This window comes from Festucalex cinctus, chromosome 21, assembly GCF_051991245.1.
Source record: "Festucalex cinctus isolate MCC-2025b chromosome 21, RoL_Fcin_1.0, whole genome shotgun sequence".
NCBI classification, from domain to species: domain Eukaryota; kingdom Metazoa; phylum Chordata; class Actinopteri; order Syngnathiformes; family Syngnathidae; genus Festucalex; species Festucalex cinctus.
The window spans coordinates 17,434,866-17,456,284 of NC_135431.1; the positions used below are offsets into that span (position 1 = coordinate 17,434,866).

General features: G+C 39.0%; 2 protein-coding genes across 9 annotated transcripts in view; both read right to left on the bottom strand.

Annotated features, from left to right (window-relative positions):
• Positions 1-1,653: 1,653 nt before the first annotated feature.
• On the bottom strand, positions 1,654-20,447 carry pex7 (peroxisomal biogenesis factor 7). 4 transcript variants are annotated; one of them, XM_077511158.1, is made up of 11 exons: positions 20,371-20,447; positions 19,787-19,919; positions 19,664-19,721; positions 19,390-19,537; positions 18,209-18,286; positions 18,020-18,128; positions 7,703-7,809; positions 5,243-5,356; positions 4,921-4,976; positions 1,991-2,090; positions 1,654-1,759 (listed from the first exon to the last, which is right to left on the bottom strand). In XM_077511158.1, the coding sequence occupies exons 2-11, from the start codon at positions 19,905-19,907 to the stop codon at positions 1,682-1,684; spliced, it is 969 nt and encodes a 322-aa protein (XP_077367284.1). In that variant the 5' UTR covers positions 19,908-19,919; positions 20,371-20,447; the 3' UTR covers positions 1,654-1,681. The 4 variants fall into 4 exon arrangements, with proteins under 4 accessions (XP_077367284.1, XP_077367283.1, XP_077367285.1 ...); XM_077511157.1 differs by having other exon boundaries at positions 19,787-19,914; positions 20,371-20,437; XM_077511159.1 differs by lacking the exon at positions 20,371-20,447 and adding an exon at positions 20,053-20,357 and having other exon boundaries at positions 19,787-19,914.
• Positions 20,448-20,767: 320 nt separating this feature from the next.
• The window catches only part of bub1 (BUB1 mitotic checkpoint serine/threonine kinase), an 18,630-nt gene continuing 17,978 nt past the window's right edge, over positions 20,768-21,419 (bottom strand). For all 5 annotated transcript variants that reach the window (XM_077511213.1, XM_077511211.1, XM_077511210.1 and 2 more), the window contains exon 29: positions 20,768-21,073. In XM_077511213.1, coding sequence (XP_077367339.1) covers positions 20,869-21,073 — 205 coding nt within the window. In that variant the 3' untranslated portion in view covers positions 20,768-20,868. The remainder of the gene's footprint in view (positions 21,074-21,419) is intronic.

Sequence of the window (21,419 nt, forward strand, 5' to 3'; positions counted from 1 at the left end):
TTAGCACATTTAGCACCATGTTAACATCCCATTTACCATTTTAGCATTTCTATTCTAGTCCACAGTTCATCAAAATATAAAAAACAAAACAAAACAAAAGCAGTCATCCAATCAGCTGCTAGTTTAATTCTTACTGGACATACCACAAATGTGCGATTAGCAGCTCAACTAGGCTAACAGAAGTGCCAAAGTGGCGCCCATGTTGGTGAGGTCAACGTTATTTCAAGCTAGCGTTGTATAGGGGTGTGCTCAAAAAATCGATACGGCAATGTATCGTTGCAGGCCTCATTACAATACACGTATCGATACGCAGGCGTCAGAATCGATATTGCTCGTTATCTTTAAATAGACAGTTAACGTTTGCCTTTGCAGCTTACATTGTACTAAAAAAAACAAAAAACAGCAGCGTCTTTGAAGTTAATTAACTTCAATTAATGCAAAAATAACTCACCAGTGATTGGACACTGTGTCTTGTTAAGAAAAATGAAAACAGAGGAAGAATATCAACATTTATTTACTTATAAACTTAACATGGCACATGTCTTAATGTACCAAAGTTCCTATATTTTGTTTAAAAAAAAACGAAATAGAATGTGTTAAACATAAAAAAATGCTGTTTTTATTTCCCCAAATATTTCAAATAATCACATTTTAAAACTGTAATTTTAATACTTTGATATTTTCGCTCATATCGGCTCATGCATATTAATACATTTTCCCGGTGTGTCTGTGAAAGCTGCTCCTTGCTCTGCAATGCGTGCACATTTAAACCAGGCATGCTGCTAGGTGGTAAACCAGAAGAGCTGCTAACAAAAATATTTTTGTCAGTCAGCATAACAAACATATCCTTTAGGTATACATATGACTGTTATGCAAGTAAATTAATGTAATATATCGGGATACATATCGCCTTGAAGATCAATTATTGGGATACATATGTATCGTGATACGTATCGTATCGTGAGGCCTGTATCGTGATACGTATCATATCGCGAGGTTGGCGGCAATACCCAGCCCTAGCGTTGTATGTACAGAGGTGGCAAATCCAGGCCCAGAAAGTAAAAACCCTGCCACAGTTTAGCTTTAGCCCCTTGTGCTAGCGAGCTAGCTCCCTAGCAGGTAACCAAACACCGGGGGAGCTAGCTTAGGGAGCTTGCTAGCTAGCACCTGGACCTGGATTTGCCACTTCTGTGATATGTTTGTATATTTAATGTCATTTCTAGCATAATCCTTAAACTCTGAATCTTGTAGTCCTGTCACTATGCTGCTAGCTAGCGAGCTCCCTAGCTATCTCCCCAGTGCTCAGATACCTGCTAGTGAAATAGCTAGCTTTAGCCCCTTGTGCTAGCTTGCGAGCGAGATCCCTGGCTAGCTCCCCAGTGTTCAGGTAGCTGCTTGTGAGCTAGCTAGCCCCTTGTGCTAGCTAGCTAGCCAAACTGTGGCTGGGTTTTTACTTTCTGGACCTGATTTGCCATCTCTGTGTACGTATCCTTTTTCTTGTCGTTCCCACTAACATGAAATGCGCTGACGCCTTCACAATAAAGTCGCTCGCCACAGGAAGTTAAGCCATGAACAGGCAGCACTACTTCCTGTTTACATCTCATCAGGTGACCTGATATCACTTAGACTTGATGACATAATCGGACGGGGGGGGGGGGGGGGGGGGGGGGGCGTGTCCTCATCACGGGTGCAGCGTGGTGGCAGCCAAACATGGCGGTGTGTAGATCTTGACCGTTTCGTCCCACGAGCAGTCCAGCATCTGAAGGCAACGGTTAAAGGTCATGGTGTTGTCATGGTAACGGTACGAGAGAAACCAACTAAGTTTTAGCATCGAATAACACATGTATGTACATGAAAACACAAAGTAGTACTTGCGTGATGGTTTAGAATTAGCGCGACATCAATGCTAATTTCCGTTAGCCCACCTATGGTGTTTGTCATTGTATGTTAGCATTAAGCTAGCTAGCTTGTTCATCTTTTGTTGCGTTACCTGGTTGGGTATGTGCAGGTTGAAGTCTAATCCGCACACAAACTCTGAGTGATGTTCCACAGTGCCCATGAGCGCAGGATCCTTCTTCCAGTCCCAAAACCTCAAACACGACAAAAAATTTGTTTTAATACTTCTGAAAACTTGCTTGAAGACATTTGAATACTAATTAAGGGCTCATGTTTAGTTTTATTGTTTTTTGTTGATGACCATTAAACTCCTCCGTTGTTGTTGTGCGAGAAGCTGTGTTGATGCATTGCGAGCCGCCATTTTAAGTGTTTTGCTGCCATCTTGTGGCATCGATACGCAATTGCTAACCCTTTCACCTCACTTTGGTCACTAAATGACACACACACACACACACACCCACACACACACACACACACACACACACACATGAAACAACAGTACATTTTGGTCACACTGGTCACTTAGTGAGGTACCTCCAAGGCGTGTGTGTGTGCGGGTGCGTGCGTGCGAGTGTGTGTGAAGCCGATGGCGGTCAATGTTCCCTCTCACTGTGATTTAATCACATTTGCAAAGTGGATGAATCTGGAAGGAAGGTTTGCTGCGTAAGGGCTTTGACCAGTCACACACACGCACACACCCCTACACACAAAAGTGGTTCAATTAGTGTGATTGCTATTGGCTGGTGTCCGCAAGCTAACTTTTTTTTCTTTTTATTGGCTCAATTGCTGCTTGCTGGCTTCTCTCAATCCAAGACTCCGCCCACTTGTCACCGGTGACCCGCTCGCTTTCCCCTCACCGTTATGAACGAAGCCGCGTTCCATAGCGAATGAACGCGAACCGCAAGCTATGCTAACGGCTACGCTACAATAAAACGCACATTTGATCTTTAATCATGACAACAAAGTTGACTCGCGTGCGTGCCAGGCGGTCGCCAAACATGACGCGGCGATTACAAAGAGGCCTTTGTGCGCCGTTTCCATGGTAACCAATGATTTGCCTCGCATTGTCACAAGTGTGTTCACCTGTCTGCTTTGTGTGTCACTGGCGCGCGTGCACTATTTGCACTGATCGGAACAGGACGTGCCAGTTATGTCGATCATTGTGCTCACAAACAATTCATATAAATGTGACTAAGGAGTGTGTGAATAACTGTTTGTCCGTGTGCAATTTAAAAGCAACGCAAAAATACAGTAAACCATGTTATTTTACAACACTGAACTGTGTTTACAATTTGACTTGTCTCAATTAATGAATGAGTGATACTAGCACGGTCCAATGGAAGGTTAGCGAACACTTTTAGCACAAGCTAACACTTTTAGCACAAGCTAACACTTTTAGTGTGGTCAAGACCAATGCAAGCTTTACTACTTCACCCATTGGCACATATGAAAGTGTAAATATGATTGTAAAACACAATATGTAGTTACTATATACTAGATTTGTACAATTAGCTTCGTCTCAATTAGCTTAAAACCAGGAAGTGGGCATTACTTGAAACGCCCAGATCTGCCAGCCAATCAAGTGACAGTGATGTCGATACCAGGCCTTATTTTAAAGGGATACTTGACTCAATGAACAATTGTCAGCAGTGAAAAGTTCATATTTTGTCCATAATTAATTTGATAACTTCATTATGTTTAATGTACAATTAATACCATTTAAAACAATTTTTTCCTCTTGCTGTCGACTGATGATGACATCACCTGTGCTGAGGAAGTAGGTAACGACCAATCGTGGCTCACCCGTTTTCTGGGTTTGGTCAGTAAACTGAGCCATGATTGGTTGTTACCTACTTCCTCAGCACATGTGATGTCATCATCAGTCGACAGCAAGAGGAAAAATTACTTAAAGGTATTAATTGTACATGGAAAATAATGAAGTTACCACATTAATTAAAGACAAAATATTAATTTTTTACTGCTGAAAATGGCTCAACGAGTCAAGTATCCCTTTAAGTATCGGTACTCGCGACAGTCGCCCTCTTGTGGCACATCTTCCAATCAGCAGCTAGAAATTAGAAAATTGAATTCAAAGTTAATCGATTCATCGACAACGAATCAATTATCAAATGAATCAACAATTGGAATGATTGAGTAATTGATTATTAATATAATAATAATCCACTAAATTATATAAATTATAATAAAAAATAAAAATATATATAAAAAAATAAAATAAAGAAAATAATATAAAAAATAAATATCAATTAAACTATCAATTAAAAACAAAAATATAAAAAAAATAATCAAGTAAATTGACCACTAATTGTAAAAATTGAGCAATCGATTATTAATGCAATAATAATAATAATCATCATCATAATAATAATAATCATCATCATAATAATAATAATGAAATAAAAATTAATACCTGTAGGGGAAAAATGCTTTGTAATACACCTAATGCTAAATCAAAACGGACCCGATTATTGGATTAATTGTTAGAATAATTGATTCTAAAAATATTCGATACTGGCAGCAATAAATATTGACGTTAATTTCTTGAAAGTTGAAGGAAAATACTACTGTCACGTCATCTCGCAGTTGATAGTGATAGTGTGTGCGAGTATTTTTTTTCCTTCCCTTAAAAGTGATGTTATACTTTCATCTCCTCAACAATCATCATCATCATCATCATCATCATCAGTCATGCGCCGCTACCACCGCCGGTTTAAGTGATGAAGTCACAGGTGACTAGCGTTAACGAGTCGCACGGCTCGTTAACACGAACGATAGACGCATCAGCAAAAAAAAAACAAAAAAAAATGGGAGCAGCCCACCAGTGTTGAGCTATCGATGACACACACACTCACCCCTTCACTCACACACACACACACGCAGCATGAATATGGTTGGCCACTCCCACTGCAGCAGCACAATGTTACCTTCATGTGCACAAGGCAGCGTGGGAATTTGTGGTTGTGCGTGCATGTGTGTGACAAAAAAGGTGCAGCTTCTTCTTACCTGACGGTGAAGTCATACGAGCACGATGCCAACACGTTGCCACTGAAAGGAGAAAACTACACACAACAACATGTTAAAAATAACAGGGTCAAGTCACATGATGTGAGGTCACAAGGTCATACACGCACACTCATGACAGTGATTTGTTCAAAGTGCAAACACAAAACAGATGCGTGTAGATGTGTGTAACTATGAAATGTGTCATTTTGTGTCTGAGCGGGAGTGTTTGTAATTAACACGCATGAACGTGGGTGGTTTGATGCTGTCTGTCTGTCTGTCTGTCTGGAGCGTGCGTCATTAAGTGGGTCGTCCCATCGCGAACCTTTACTCGACGGACGGCGTAGGCGTGGCCTCTCATTTGATTGACGGCCTGTCGGGGGTTCCTCAGGTCCCAAACGCGCACGCTGCCGTCCACTGAGCCGGTCGCCACAATATTCTGCACGCACACGTACATTGTTATTGTTGAGAGAACATGAAGAGGAAATCAAGTCTTGCTAAACAGTTTCACGATCATTACAGTAGTTGATTATATTTCCAATTAATCAGATTTAAAGGGGCTATCTGCCGGTTTCACTCAGGAAAATGCACTTTTTAAATACAGGATTTAAACAAACTAACTACTTTTCAATTTATAGATATGGGCTTTTCATAACGTGTGGGGGTGATTTTGTCCTAAACCGCCACACCCCCAGCCTGTATTTTTCCATTTTGTGTTTGTTTTGTAAACAGCGGGACGTTTCTGTGGAAAGACAGTGTTTACACCCTCCAGCCAATCGTAAAAAAATAAAATAAAATAAAAATTGAATTTTCATCCCTTTTTTTCAAAAGTAGGACATTATTTCAAATCAATTGAACGACTGACTGATTATCAAAAATAATTATTGATTAATTTGACAATCGATCAGTTGTTGATTAATCGTTGCACCTCTACTGTTATCTGTAACGGAAAACAAGTAACTTGTACAGGGCTACATTGTAGTTACTAGGGGTGTTAAAAAAAATCGATTCGGCGATATATCGCGATACTACATCGCGCGATTCTCGAATCGATTCAATAAAAAAAAAAATCGATTTTATTTTTTATTTTTATAAGAGCTCAGAATTGTTCATTCGGTAGTCTTACCGATTCAACGTCTTATCATCATTGCCTTTTTTTTTTTGTGTGTGTGTGTGTGTGTGCGAATCGATTTTTAAACTTCCATTTTTAATGGAAAAATATTCAACAAAACGTCTGACTTCGGGTTAGGATTCACACCTTGAGCATGGAAGAATGTTATATGAACGGAACATTAAGCCTTAATATTTTATTTTAATGCTGTTCAAACATGAAAGATTACAACCTCTATAAGACTGAAATTTCAGATAAATAAATAATACATTTTCATATAAATCTTACACTCTACAAGCTTACTGATTAGTATTTTCTAAATTGGAATGAAAAAAAATCGCAACAATTGACTTGTAAATTCGTATCGGGATTAATCGGTATCGAATCGAATCGTGACCTGTGAATCGTGATACGAATCGAATCGTCAGGTACTAGGCAATTCACACCCCTAGTAGTTACTAATTTCCCGAATCGGTTCGATTTCGATTCAATTCCCATTTTTTTAAATTCAATTAGATGCAACTAAATACAATATCGATTAATACACGTATTTATGTAAGTTCAATTCATAAATATCAAGGACATAACTCTGGAGACAAATTCCAAATTACTGTTGAAACGGTTTTGTTTATATTTATTCAAGTGTTGTAATCAGTTAAGGGTTAAACAAACATTGACATCAGCAAAGAAGAGATGATAATATTTTCGTAATTGTAAATATGTATATACAGTAATATTCTAATTGTAAATGAAAAAGATTCTCACTTATCTTTAACTCATTCAACCCCAAAAACATAAATACGTTTTTAAAACTTTGTCCTCCACTCCCAAAACCACAATTAGACATTTTTTTTGTTTTTTTTATGCTGTAGTATACAGAAGGCTTTTATGCAGCTTCTGATCTGAAGAGGTCGTTTAAAGCAATAGTAGTTATTACAAAACATGGCCAGTAGGTGGCAGCAGAGTATGAGATCAGCTAAGGCCATGTTGCAACAAGCTCTTTTAGTTTTCAACAGGTTTGTGAATAATAATGAAACTTTCAAATTTCAACAACAAAATTCAAGAAAACAGTAAGGTACAAAAACAACAAACCAACATTTAGTCCTTTAAAAATTCTATTTTATCACGAATTCATGGGAAAAATAAATACAAAAATTATTTATGGTTGTATGAATCAGTATCGGGCTATAAAAAGGAAAATTGATTCAAAATCGATTAATCGATTCTTTTAAACTCAGCCCTTATCATTGTTATGGTTTGTTATGGTGTTATGGTTATATATATATATATATATATATATATATATATATATATATATATATATACACACACACACACATACATACACATATATATATATATATATATATATATATATACACACACAAAACATAATAGATAACTACTTTTAAATAAATTAAAGCCAGTAAAAAAATAAAATAAATAAATAATAATAATAATAATAATAATAATAAAATGGATTTGGTGGGCCACATAATATCATGTGGTGGGCTGGATCTGGCCCCTGGACTTCAAGTTTGACACCAGTGGCCTTATTTATTTATTTATTATTTATGTTTTGTTTTTGTTTTTTTTTGTATAAATCAGTGGTATTTTTTAGACAAATGGTACTATAAATGTGTACATTAAACAAGATGAGTGATGATGAGTCACCTGATCGTATTTGCACCAATCGCAGCTCAGGATCTCGGCGTCGTGCGCCGGGACGGCCAATCGGCACGCGCCCGCCTTCACGTCCCACACTCGCAGCGTCCCGTCACCTGAGCACACACAGGCAGGTAGTTGTGATGTGCCTTTTTTTTTTCTTTTTTTCTTTCGGGCTTTCTTGTGAGCAGCAGATTACGTTAATAGGATTAATTCCGGCCCGAGACGACGTGTCAGTCCGACACATATTTGCGCTCGCAGCCGGGAGATTATGGAGCCGCTTCGCTTCCTGGCTGGCTGACCGCCACATTAATCGGCGTCCTCCTCCTCGTCTTGCGCTTTTTTGCTCACTCGGCACGTTTTCCAGCAACCCACTCGTTCCTAAATCTCTTTCACATATTTTGATATCGCGCACTAGCAGCAAGTTTTCAAGTGATGTCACGAGCTGCCATGTTGGAGGTCGGCACGCTTTTCACTGCTCCAAACACGGTTAGATAGAATAAGTCGGCATTTTGCATTCGTTTTGATTTTTGTTCTTTAACTTCAGTTAGTTTTGTTTTTAAAGCAGGTTTGTTAGTATTTGTTTCTTTCCAAAATGCTTTGGTTTGTTTAATTTGTATTAGTTTTAGTACTAGTTTTTTTTTGTTGTTGCATAAAACAAAACTGAAATGTTAAACTTTCTCATACTTTTGTTTTGATTTCAAACAAAAACAAAAAGTGCAGGAAGTTCTCAGGTTCAGCAGCACCTTTTATATAGTGAAGAAACATTTTAAATCACTTAAATCACAAAATAAATGCATAAATAAAAAGTTAAAATAGTTTTAAATTGACTTCTTAAGCTGTGAATTTAGCAAACATTGGGTTTTCGTCAGGGTTCCGAAAAGGTTGATGAACATGTTCAAAATTTTAAATTTTAAAATGTTAACAAATAAATAAATAAATAAATAAAAAATGTCCAGGAACATTTTTTTTCCAACATTTTACGAACCCCGACGACTGATTACTTTCTTGAAAAGGCTTGATTTTAAAAGTAACTAAGATTACAAGTTACCCTAATATGACATTTTGATAATATTGACAACACTGCTTAACTCATTTGCTCCCAAAAACGTATAAATACGTTCTACTTTTAAGCGTCCCAAAGATGTATTTATACGTTTGTTTTTTATGCTAGAGCATACAGGAGACTTTAATGCAGCCTCTCAACTGCAAAGAACATTTGAAGAAATGTTAGTAATTACAAAAACAGCCGGCAGGTGGCAGCAGAGTATAAGAGATCAACTAGGACCCCACAATTCTAAGCAGATTTGTGAATAATGATGAAACCTAACTATATTCTAATGCTAATTGCTGCATAACGGAAAAAGATAAAAATATACTTTTTTTCCTGATGAAAGAAGAGACTTTAATCTTTCTTTTGGTAGGGTCCATGTTTTTATAGCAATAGAACACAATATTCTGTGGGCCTTGCAAAATCAGTAAAATCCAGTAGAACAACCGGGAGCGAAGGGGGTTGCCCCAGTGAAAATGGCTCAGAGTGAATGAGTTAATATCAAAAGGACACCCGGTTTTGCCACTTAATTGCAAGTGCATTTTTAACAGTGAGATTTATGAATAAAGTTTGTTTGTTAAAAATAAAATTAAAACAAAACTTAATAATTATTTTAATTCAAAAAACATATACCGGTATTTTATGGATTTCACTTAACGTAAAGGGGCTACTTGCTTTTAATTACCCTTGTGCGCCTAAAAAAATAAATACAAAATTAACCCTCTGGTTCAATTTGAGCCAAGTGCTGGCGCCTTCTTGGAAGTGTGCATAGGCGTGTGCTTGTCACTGCTTCCACGCATGCTCACAGGCCTGAGCCCTCGATCCCAAAGGTGCTGTCTTGTTTTGGTATGAGAATGGGGACATAAGAAGCACGTAAATCAGCTCAACCAAAAATGCTAATTAGCTCTCTACCGCCATCTGGTGTATTATGGCTTATATTTTTCATATTTTTCTATGTTTCGTTTATGCCCCAGTGAAGGGATAAATTGGGTAATCATGGAAATGCACAATACTACATCAGGTGGACAGTGCATACAAAAACATGAAAAATTACGATTTATACGCTTGGTTAAATTGAACATGTGTACTATAAAAACATGTATCCCACATATAATAATGATAATAGCAATTTGGAAATAATGGATGGTACCCTTTTGAACTTCAACATGTTGGGCCAATCCGGGTGAAATTTCAGATCCACAAGTGAATTTCTGATATTGTTTACCTAAGAAAATATAAAGGGTAATATGCAAAATAGCCAAGCGTTGGTCAAAAAGGACACAAGGGTAAAATTTTTTATATATATATATATATATATATATATATATATATATATATATATATATATATATATATATATATATATAAAAATTACAAAGTCTTTGCTGGAATTTGTTTTAGTGTGAGACCCTACGAATTTTTAGCGAAGCAGTCCCAGTTAGCCAAGATCTACATAAAGTTGGAAGCATATGAAATGGTCCAAAAATAGGCAGGAAGTCTGCCATTTTAGATTGACTTTCCATTTATGAAGTCACATTTGAAAGAAGTCCTCCCACAGATTTGATCCAACTGACTTGAATATGTGGGCGTTCCATCGAAAAATTAAAGTGATTTTAACGGTTTTCACATTAGAACACTAGTGTGCAAATGTGTGTGCGTGCGTGCGTGACTGAAACCGTCCGCACGGAGGTGTTGACGTGCGCCCCGGAAAACGCAAAATCTAATTGAAATGTCAAAAGTTGCTGGGTGCGCGTGAGCCGGCCGGGGAGCGCTCGCCGCCAGCCTCGCGTGGACGCTTGTCAACTTCCTGTTGCTAATCTGATCTCAGGCGGCTCCTCCGCTCGGAGGAGCGCATCCAAGCGCGGCGTCGTGCCCGCGTGGGCGGCCGTGGAAAAAAAAAAAAAGAAAAAAGGTTGGAGCACTTTGAAAAGGTCCGCTCCATCGAGGCCAAGAGGAGGAGGAAGATTGAGGAGAGAGTTGCAAAAACCGTGTTGGCCAAAGTGCAAGCCAACCCCCCCCCCCAAGGCCGCTGGCCCCAAATTCCACCTGAGGGCCCACCTCCATTAAGAGATAAGCGCTAATGCTAACGAGCAGAAGCCGCGTCCCTTGATACCATTTACAGGGAGGCGGCTATGTTGTAATACACAACTGGATTTTGAAAACATATTCTTGAGCTGTTCATTTTTTAAACCGCACAATAAACAGTTATTTTGTTTCTTTAAATAAATCAAAAGTTAGTTTTGATTAGTTTTTAGTAGGATGGTTAGTTTTGCTATCATTATTTTTTTTTAATAATTTTAGTTTTTATTAGTTTTAGTATTTTTTTAAGTATTTGTTGAGTGCAAGTTTTATATATATAAAGTCACTAAGTGTTGTGTAATAAGTGAAGTAAATTGCTTTGGACCAACATACAGAAAAACTGAAAAAACAAAAAACAAAACAAAGAATAATAATAATAATAATAATAAAGAACCACAAATACTTATGTATAATTTTGACAAACAAAAACAAAGGCCATTTTCAGTACAATTGTAGCTAGTTTTCGTTTATTTTATTTATATATTTTATTTGTATGATTTGCTTTATTCATATTATTTATTGATTTAAAAGCATTTTTTATTTTTATTTCATAAACAAAAATGTTACATTTTTTGTTTTGGTTATTTCCTAAGTTGACGCAAACTAAAATAATCTTTATGCACGGGCGAGTACCGATACCAGGTAGAAAGTACGAGTGGTATTGATACTTAGTATCGGTGACTAATCAAGAGTCAACTACTCGTACTGGTATCAGTAAATTTTTTTCATATATTTTATTTGTATTATTCGCAGTGGCGGAGCCAGACTTTTATAAATAGGGGGGGCCAGGGGGGGGCCAAGGATACTTCATCCAAAGATGATGCCAAATTTGTTTTCATGAAAATTAATTTCAATCGGAGTCTCTATCGATGTTCAAATATATTTAAGTACATATTAAGCACAGGGGAGATTTTTGCACATAATATGCCGTTTATTAAGAATGTATAAAATGTACAAAAAAATAATAATTCAGCACTGTTTAACTTGAATGAACTTGCACGCACATGCAGATACTGTATTCATGCAATTACAGTACTTTTATCAACATAACATTATAATATGAACATAATGCAAATTTGTATTACCGTATGACTAAAGATCCTGTCGAAGTGCCAAACTTCATTTTCCACACACCCTATGAAAAATAAATTTATTACTCCAACTACTACTTCATTTACAACCACATAATTTATTAATGTGATTAATTAATAATCATGTTAATAAATCCTCCCCTTCTACCTGTAAATGCAAACGTCAGTTAGTGTCGGTTTGAACTTTCAACCATTGGAGGGTGCTATTGTATTGCATAACAACAACAACATACTTATTTTTACCTTGCACAAAACTACGTTGCTTATTGATGTCCGTCCAAAACAATCTATCTGAACTAGAGGTGTCAGTGGATTAAAATTTGTAATCATAATTAATCGCATTACTTCAATAATTAACTGACTATTAATCACACATTAATTGCACATTTTATATCTCAATTTATACCTACATTTACAATAAAATGTACCCCCCCCAATTTCAATATGGTTTTATTTTTTTTTTAGTCATTGATAGAGCAATTTCATAATAATTCAATAAAAAAAATAAAAAAATTCATTGATAGAGTAATTTCATAACAATTCAAGAAAAAAAGTTAAAAAAAATACAAATAAAATATGTGCTGTACTGTAAAACCAAACCAAAGCGTGACTGATTTGTTTTGGTCATTTTTCTCTCACTACAACATGGTATAATTGCATTTGTAAGACAATAGTGAAAGCTCAATGCATTTCTCTTTTCATATTAGGAGCTGCCTAATTTTTAACATGAAGTAACTTGTGAAATTATGTAGAGATAGACCGATAATCGGCCGGGCCGATAATCGGGGCCGATATTTGACATATTGTTACATATCGGTATCGGCCTGTTTTATTAATCTGACGGCCGATATAAGCGATCCATTTAAAACTTCGTCTATTTGCTTCGAATGCAGCCCAGAGCGTCTCTGTCTGTTATGGAGTCCAACTCCAGCAACATAACGCCCATAGCAGCATTTGATTGGTTAGCCGTGCAAGAGCCAGAACCAATCAGTAGTGTATGCCGTGTATCACAGTAGCCGGTCACCCACACACCCACGGACACGACGCGAGAGACACATGCTTCGAAGGTAAGTTAAAAGTGAAGAGACTCCGCCAAACTTTTCACCATGATAAGCTAAACACATTGAATTATGTTGTGTATTAAATGCACTATATGAATGGAGCTGCATTGCCTTGCATTGAATCCCCGCTAGCTAACAGTGGTGTGTTCAGCATAGCATGTAGGCTAACACCCAGTAGCTAATTCGCTACTTGAACTACTCGGGGAGGGAATCACACACATTTTCACTTAATTAAGTAAACAATGTTTGTTAGAAAGGTTCCAAATATTAACAGTTGTCATTATTATATTGTCTAGTTCCATGTTAAGAGTAGAGTAACGTCATTATATTTACCTCTCGTGACGCACACATTGCATTCTGGGTCACGTCCACTACTTGTTGCATAGCCGTTATTATGCAGTGAGATGCCACAGTGACACTAAATAGCGTTTAGTTACTTTATATTGTCTTTATTTGTCGCACTGGTTTGCCATTGTGTGCCTGAAGCTTCGACGTCGATTTGATTGACAGCTCGTTGTGCACCTCGTTAAAGTCCGCTCCGTAACTAATTAAGTGTCTCAAACACTGTTTAACTACACGAACGTGTTCTCTTCCGTATGTTAAGCATGAGTAGAGAAGTGCACTAAAGTATAGTGTGCTTATTTGCTCGTTTTGTCTCTCTTTTCACGTCATGTCTGCCGTCAGTTGGGACATTATCCTCTCAATGGATGCCACTAATATGTAACATCTACGGCCGTAGTCGGCTGCAATTATTGTTCAGTGATGTAATTTCGTTACGTGCATCATACTTTGAATAATGAGCTCCTGTTTGGTGTGTTGTATAACTTTCTCGTGTGTTAGTAACTATTCATGTGGACAGCTAAGATAGTGCTTGTTAATGTGAATTAGCAATGTTGCAGCCCAGTTATTATTTAGACAAGTAAATCTGTGCCATTAAGTAATACAGTACAGTAGTGAGAGAATAGTGTGCCCATATACACACGTGTCTGTAAGTGTAAAACACATTAAACTGCAGAAACTGGCAGCGGTCCACCGCAACAATGTCTGTTTAACCAAGTTATTCTTACTATTATTATAACCAAGTTATTTTACTCTACCTTTTTCTGCGTTGATTGGGGCATCCTAAGTGGCAGTAAACTACATGATGAAGTGTGTTGTATCCTGAAGCTGTCTTTTGACAGTTCTCTTGTAGAGAGGAGTAGCATGATATTGCTGTTCTCGATTTAAGATCCTAAGCTTATCAATACTGTCTATATGGTAACAATAACAATAATCATAATAGGGTCTACAAGAACTGTATGGTGTTCAGGGATGAATAGTTTTTCTCATGGAATTTTTTTATTTATTTTTTGCTGTAGTAATAAGTAATGCCACAGCTGATGCACATTTTGAATGATAGGGTTCCTCCTATTACTTCAAAATATAAAAATATAACATTTATAGAATAAAACTACAAGTATCCCAAATGCTATAAAAGGTAATGTCACGTTGGCCCCCACATTTAACTCCCCCCGCCACCAACGTCTTATTGCAGATGGAAAGATGTAAAATGAAAAGTGCAGTGTGAGAATCCATTGTAAAGAACGGTTAGGGTTTGCATTATTCAAAAATTTGGTGCCAACATTTTAACTTTTACTGCAAATGAATATCGGCTTCAAATATCGGTTATCTGCCTCCTTGACTACCGATAATCGGTATCGGTATCGGCCCTGAAAAAAGCATATCGGTCTATCTCTAAAATTATGCACATTTTTAAAACTGTAAAATACAACACAGTCCCCACAAATATATGCATTCGCTCTAGGCTTTTATTTTGTGAAGTGAAATAGGATGTGCATTGTAAAATGACGAATTTTTACTGCATAGGAACCAGAAACGACCGATGTGTTCTTTTCATATTAATAGCTCTGTAATTTTAAACAATAAGTAACTTGCGAGTTTCTGCACATTTTAAAATTGTAAAATACAACTTGACGCCAATCCCCACACATTAGGCAGTATCATTTAATTTATTACTGCTAAATTGTGTTATAGTGACTCCTTTTTATGACGTCGGTCGCTTTTATTTTGTTAAGTTCTCGGATGCGAGACGCAGCTGAGGCCGCTCTACTGTTACAGTGAACACATCGGTAGTTTCACTTTCACCTTGATGAGATATTTTGTGGAGATGCTGAATAAAATACGCCTCACATTTAAAGATAAATAGGCTTGTGCTCACTCCAACTGTCAAGACGGCGTCCATTCGGCTCTTTACTCTCACAGGGGTTTCAGAGTGCCCATGGTGCTCTTGGTGCTCGGTGCGAACGCAACGGCTAACCGAGTGCGTTCTTTCAAAGCAAGGCACGGGTGGTAGTGGTGAGAAACAGTCCAAATGGCTCCTCCACCTATATTCTGCCCCTTAACCGTTAGGCATTATTGTGACCCGTTTTGGGCTTTTTGATGGTTCTGACCAAGTCATTTCAAAATAAGATAACGCCCAGGGGTTAAACACTGTATTTTAGCTCCAGTGTATTTCTATTGGGTAGTTTTGACGTGGACGTTTCTACTGCGTGGTGACTAGAATTCCCTGAGTAGAGGCTTTCCAAATAAGGAGCGGTCGTTAATCGAGCGTAAAAAAAAAATAGTGCCGTTAAAGGCACTTTAAGTTAACGAGATAATAATGCGACAATTTTGACACCCATAATCTGAACATAAAAGTTATTTTAAACAGTCACTCACGTCTCACAGGCAAACAAACATGATATAGCCAAACGCATTCTCGGTACTCAGGAGACTGCTCCTTAAAACAGATGATTCTCCTTCTCCAGACTCCTAGTGAGGTGGATTATAATGCTTTGTCGTAAGTAGCGCCAGCTACTGTTCAGGAGGGGCATAACAATTAGTAGGCGTCTGCTTGGAAAAAAAATGCTGGCAGGCTGCATCGGCCATTTGGCGTCTGCTGGGTCCAATCACATTTCAGCAGGGGCACGTGCCACCCCGACCCCCCCTCTGGCTCCGCCATTGATTATTCGCTTCATTTATTCATGTTGTTTGTATATATTATGTATTGATTTAAAAGCATTGTTCAGTTTTATTTCATAAACAAAAATGTGAATTTTTTTGTTTTGTTATTTCCTAAGTTGACGCGAACTAATTCATCTTTATGGATGGGCGAGTACTGATACTAGGTAGAAATGACTAGTGGTATCGAGACTTAGTATCGGTGACTATTCAAGAGTCAAGTACTCGTACTGGAATTAGTCAATTTTATTTGTATGATTTGCTTTATTTATTCATATTATTTGTAGTATTTAAAAGCATTTTTCATTTTTATTTCATAAACAAAAATGTTACATTTTTTTCGTTTTGGTTATTTCCTAAGTTGACGCGAACTAAAATAATCTTTATGGATGGGCGAGTACCGATACCAGGTAGAACGTATGAGTGGTATCGATACTTGGTATCGGTTACTACTCAAGGGTCAAGTACCCGTACTGTTATCAGTCAATTTTATTTAGATATTTTATTTGTATTATTTCTTCATATTATTTATGATAGGGGAGGAATGCTCATAGTTGCTGAATGCTGATTCAGGTGAATGAGCTGTCTTCACACCGGTGTGTTGGCCAAACACCACTTGAGGCCGACTCAGAGCAAGGTTCCAAATGATATCCACACAAGAGTTGCCTTTCGTTGATTTACTCCAAATTCCTTGATGCTCAGATAAGAATGAGCATGCACGAGGTCGTTACGGCAGATTGATTGACGGGATCGAGAACCAATTGTTAAGATGATCCACCCAGAAGACGGAGAGAGAAAAGGTCCTTGAATACACCTTTAAGGAATAGACAACTTTGTAGCCTTTTCTACATTTATATTATTTATTTATTTATTTAAAAGCATTTTTCATTTTTAACAAAAATGTTACATTTTTTGTTTTGGTTATTTCCTAAGTTGACGCAAACTAAAATCTTTCTGGATGGGCGAGTACCAATACCAGGTAGAAACTACTAGTGCTATTGATACTTGGTATCGGTGACTACTCGAGTCAAGTACTCATACTGATATCAGTATAAAAAGAGGCATCATCCATCCATTTTCTGAACCGCTTGCTCCTCACAAGGGTCGCGAGGGGAGCTGGAGCCTATCTCAGCTGGCTTTGGGTAGTAGGCGGGGTACACCCTGGACTAGTTGCCAGCCAATCGCAGGGCAAACAGAAACGAACAACCATCCACGCTCACAAGCACACCTAGGGACAATTCGGAGCGCCCAATTAACCTGCCATGCATGTCTTTGGAATGCGGGAGGAGACCGGAGTACCCGGAGAAGACCCACGCGGGCACGGGGAGAACATGCAAACTCCACCCAGGAAGGCCGGAGCCTGGACTCGAACCCAAGTCCTCAGTACTGGGAGACGGACGTGCTAACCACTCTTCCACCGTGCAGTCCCGAGGAGGTATCAAGCATCCCTAATTTTTTATTGTGGCACAGAAATGTTGAACATGTTCATGTGCACTCCCACACACAATGGCTGTTTTGTGACCTTTTTGTGTGAAAACGATTACACGAGCGCAGCGTGTGCCCACGACGTCACCTTACCGCATGTGTGCGCGCGCGCGGCTTAGCGAGCTGCCAGTGTGCGATAGCTGACATTTTAAGCACACGCTCCGCTTCAAGGCAAACTGCCGAGGCGGACGTTTTCCCTACCCGCCCGCCTGCGGACGGAGCAACGGGCACTTTCATCCCAGCTGAGCACACGAACATGCAAATGTTGAGTTGTCGTCGTTGTCGTTCGTGCGCGACGCCGAAAAGGAAAAGTTGAAGCGCACGAGCGGATTAGCGAACTGCACCAAATCTCATTTGGAAAATTCATTAAGTCGACTCGTTAGCGCATTTGTTGATCAGCTGCCGGACAGATAACGAGTTCCCCCTACCCCCACCTCTGCTGATAACATTCAGCAGCTCCACATGCACACATAGACACATACACACACTAGCAGGTCAACAGTGCCCCCTTGTGGCTAAACGTGCCCATGACACCACCTTTGTCTGTGTGTGGCATCACCTGAGGATGAAGCGAAGCAGGCGGCGATGTGAGGTGACCAAATGGTGCTGTAGATGACCCCTTGGTGACCTGTGAATGTGCTCAGCGATTTGCAGAGGATGGGGTCCCACTGGGGGTCAAAGGTCAGGAGTGACACCCGGAAATTCAACATGCACATAACAATGAAAGAGTGCACAAAAAGGCACAGACCACTTTGGCGGTGCGATCCCACGATCCCGACACGATGGAGTCGTCACCTCTTGTCTGACTCCAGTCCACCGCGTACACCTACGCGAACACACAGGTGAGTGAGCACATTCATCACATTCTATTTGAAATGCGGACTCGTCAGACTGCAGCGCAGTTTTCCACTTTCTTTTAATCCATCTCAGTTAAGCTCAGAATTAGAAAAGCCGGACGGCTGGCATTTCTGGATTTAAACAATTTGAAATGTGGACTCGTCAGACCGAAGCCCATTTTTTTCCACTTCAGTCCATTGAAGCTGGCCTGCTGACGTTTCTAGATGTCGCTTTGCATTGTTTTGTTCCAGTTTTCAATTAAAGCTGCTATATGGAACTTGTCCCCCCAAATTATCTTTACAATAGACTTTTTATTTGACCACTTATGACTGAAACATCTTTTAATTAGTAGATTTACACCTTAGCTGTTCACAATGGGTACTCCTGCAAGCCTGTGGCTAATAGTTTTCAGACTGGATTCGGGTTCAAATTTCCTGCCCTCTGTCTATGAGCACGTTGTGTACAACAGGTGGTAGTAGCGATTTGAAATGGAATATTCTACGATCAGCAGCTTTAAAGAGATACTTCAACTTTGTAGCTCACTATAGCAATAAAAAGTTCATATTTTGTCCATAATTAATTTTATATTTTTATTATTTTTTGACAATTAATACTTCCAAAAAACAGTTTTGCCAATTGTTGTCGACTGAAAATGACATCACGTGCTCAGGTAACTACCAATCACAGCTCACCTGTTTTATAGGTTTGGTCATGTGACATTCACAAGCTGAGCTATGATTGGTCGTTACCTGAACCCTGAGCATATTGTGATGTCATTTTCAGTTGACAGCAAGATGCAAAATGTGTTTTTAAAGGTACTAATTGTACATGAAAAATAATTAAAATATTTAATTTATTATAGACAAAATATTAACTTTTCACTGCCAAAAATGGCTAAATAAGTAAAGTATTCCTTTATGCCGTTTTTGAAACATGTCGCAGGCATCAAATTCAAAATGAGAGAATATTTGCCAACAAACTTAACGTTCATCGTTTGAAAAATAAATATCACGTCCTTGTAGTGTATTCAATTAAATAGGAGTTGAAAAATATTTGCAAATCAGTGCACATTAACCAGTGAGTGTGCGAGACCTCTTGCGCATGTTCCTTGGCCAGCCTGAGGGGGCTATCGTGATGAACGTCCCACAACTGCAAGCTCCCGTCACCGCCCGCCGCCACCAACACGTTCTCGTTGGTCTCGCTCCAAGACACATCAAACAAGCCGTCACTCCACTCCCAGCTGAAACACAAATACAAACAATATGTTCGTCATCAATGTTAACCAAAAAAATAATAAAAAATCCAACTGGAACAGCTGAACTTTGGCTGTGGGCTCTAAAATTGTCATTTTGTCTTCACATGATACCTTCTGACAAGGTGAAGTCCGGTAGGCGTGTCTTCGAGGACCAACAGCGAGCCACCGCCTATGTGTGAGGAGAGGTGGAGGTCAGAGGTCAAGTTTACAGCCTAAAATTGTACCCATGACCACCTGCTATGCCATAATGCTGTGAGGTGGCACATGCCAGCCTGCCGGGGAAGAAAGGCGACGACTCCACCGCGTAGCCGTGACGAGCTGGGCTGCGGAACACCTTTGTCGCCATGGCTGCCATTTGTCCTCTGCTCTGTCAAAATGGCGGACAACTCGGTGAAAGGAAACTCTCCGCTCATTGAAAAGCATTGGACTTTGGATGTCTGTAATTTTATTTGTGAGGATTATTTTTGATTTCAAAATGTGATTAAGTGTCATTTGACTACCATAATAATCTGCCTGGTTTGTATGCTAGTCAGTAGTCATGGGCAAAAGCAATGCGATACGCTGTGTATCCGTGTAAAGGAAGCATTTGGATTGTGGAAATATCACAAATGCCCGGATGTCCGGACTTTTCAATAGCCATGATTAAAATTTCCCGAAGGAAAAAGCTTAACATGTTTAATCGTTGTAGTTTCTCGAGTTCACAAATTGTCTTCGTACAAGTTGAAAACGCACTAATGGAGCACACACACGTCACTTTGTACGAAATAATAGCAACACAAACTAAGATATGTAAGACGTATTTCAAGATAAAAACTTACCGCTCTTGTTAATCTTCCGGGTTTTCTTCTTCATGGTACTTCGGGCAGCTGACTCGTCGTCGGCCTCTGCTGGCGACTTCTGGAGCGGTCTATTGATTTGGACGGCTTTATGGGCGCGGGAGAGGGCCGCAATTACGAGATACTGGTCATTTTTATGAAATTTAATAACCAAGTGATACGACAGTCAAAGCAATAACAAAACAGTAAATACCACAAAACACTAAAACAATAGTCTCATGCTGAGTCAAACGTAATAGTATCAATAGATGATATTGTGTTTCGCTGCTGTGTCCAAAACGTGAATCTTCCTGCTTCTGCCAACAAGACTATTTTTTTTCATCTACAGATGCGAACTTTTTTTGTCCATCTCTGCACAACATATGCATCAGTCGTCGACTCCAGATTCCCAAACTTTATTGAATAATTAGGAAAAATCTGACAGTAATGTTCCCCCCCGGCACTCGGCGACCCTGCCACAATCACAACGCGCCAACATCGTCACCGCAGCTGTGTGGCCTTGCAGCTCGCCAGCAGGCGGACCAGCAGGCGGTTCTTTAGCGACAGCAGCTTGTGGCAGTAGTCGCGCTGCAGGACGGCGCTCAGACGATCGCGGAGGTCGGCAAGGGTCATGGTGGAAGGACGGCAGGCGGGAACGTTGAGCAAGGTGCGGAACAAGTGTTGCCACATGTCACCGTGAGGCATCCTGAGGGTGATGGTTGGGGAAAATAATCAAATTGCAATTTAATAGTGAGTGAAACTTTGGAATAGACTGAATAAACTCTCTTTAAAAAAGGAATAGACTGAATAATGACCTGCAACAATGTCCAAAAATACATATGTTTAAAAAGAAATAGAAAATACCTATTTTTGACAAATATAAGGATGACAAAGGGCTTGATAAATAGCTATATGGTTATATTGTGGGAAATGCTATGGTAACATTATGGTGGTGATAATAGAACTAATTTATTATCATCATTATTATTGTTGTTGTGTAAAAGCCAAGTAAATATGGTATACAGTGTTCCCTCGTTTTCTGCTGGGCTTAG